General features: G+C 41.6%; 1 protein-coding gene across 1 annotated transcript; it reads right to left on the bottom strand.

The window, feature by feature from the left end:
• Nucleotides 1–427: 427 nt before the first annotated feature.
• On the bottom strand, nucleotides 428–623 carry SARC_17582 (hypothetical protein; the record flags this gene model as incomplete). Its single annotated transcript, XM_014288324.1, has 1 exon — nucleotides 428–623. A coding segment is annotated over one exon (196 nt), but the record flags the coding sequence as incomplete, so codon positions are not given.
• Nucleotides 624–714: the final 91 nt, after the last annotated feature.

Here is a 714-nt window from a genome sequence, read left to right as displayed (position 1 = left end):
TACTGAGCTCTCGCCTACACTCGCGATTCAGCCCTTACCTAATGCGCATCAGGAACACACACCCTTCGATCGGATTGCTGGTTGGTCTAACTATACTCCTCTCTACTTTACACTCCATTGCCACCCACACACCCCAGCACACACTCGCCTTCCGTATACACACGGTTGTCCTGCAACTGAAATCGCTAGTTCTCCTTTGAGGTGTATTTACGAGAAAGATGTTTAAACAATCGACATATCTACCTAGTGTACATAGCTATAATCCTGATCGATTGCATGAACACATGTACCCACACTCCACACCACACAGGCCATTTCTCCATTGATATACACACAAAACATACAGATATTAACACACAGAGCCATAAATAAATAACGTACAGGAATATACGCTCATATCATACAGGGATATACAAACATAACATACAGAAGTTGTCGTCAGGGTCATCACTGACCATTCCTATATCCACATCATAATCATTGTCTTTAGATTCAGCACTCCCCGCAGCAACACTAACTGAATCATCGTTCTCTTCGAAGTCGTCAGCGTAGTTAGGTGCGCTCTTAACCTCTCGCCCTGACCGTCGAATGCCTACCAAAGATAAGTGATGGTAAAGACACATATGAGCAGACTCAACTACAGAAAGAATATGTAAAACGAAATATACTAATCCAATCAATCAATATATAGAATAAAAGAAATTTGAGTACATA

This window comes from Sphaeroforma arctica (genome assembly GCF_001186125.1).
Source record: "Sphaeroforma arctica JP610 unplaced genomic scaffold supercont1.11284, whole genome shotgun sequence".
Lineage (NCBI taxonomy): Eukaryota > Ichthyosporea > Ichthyophonida > Sphaeroforma > Sphaeroforma arctica.
Note: the sequence above shows the minus strand (reverse complement) of the source record. Positions and strands in the feature narration are given on the sequence as shown.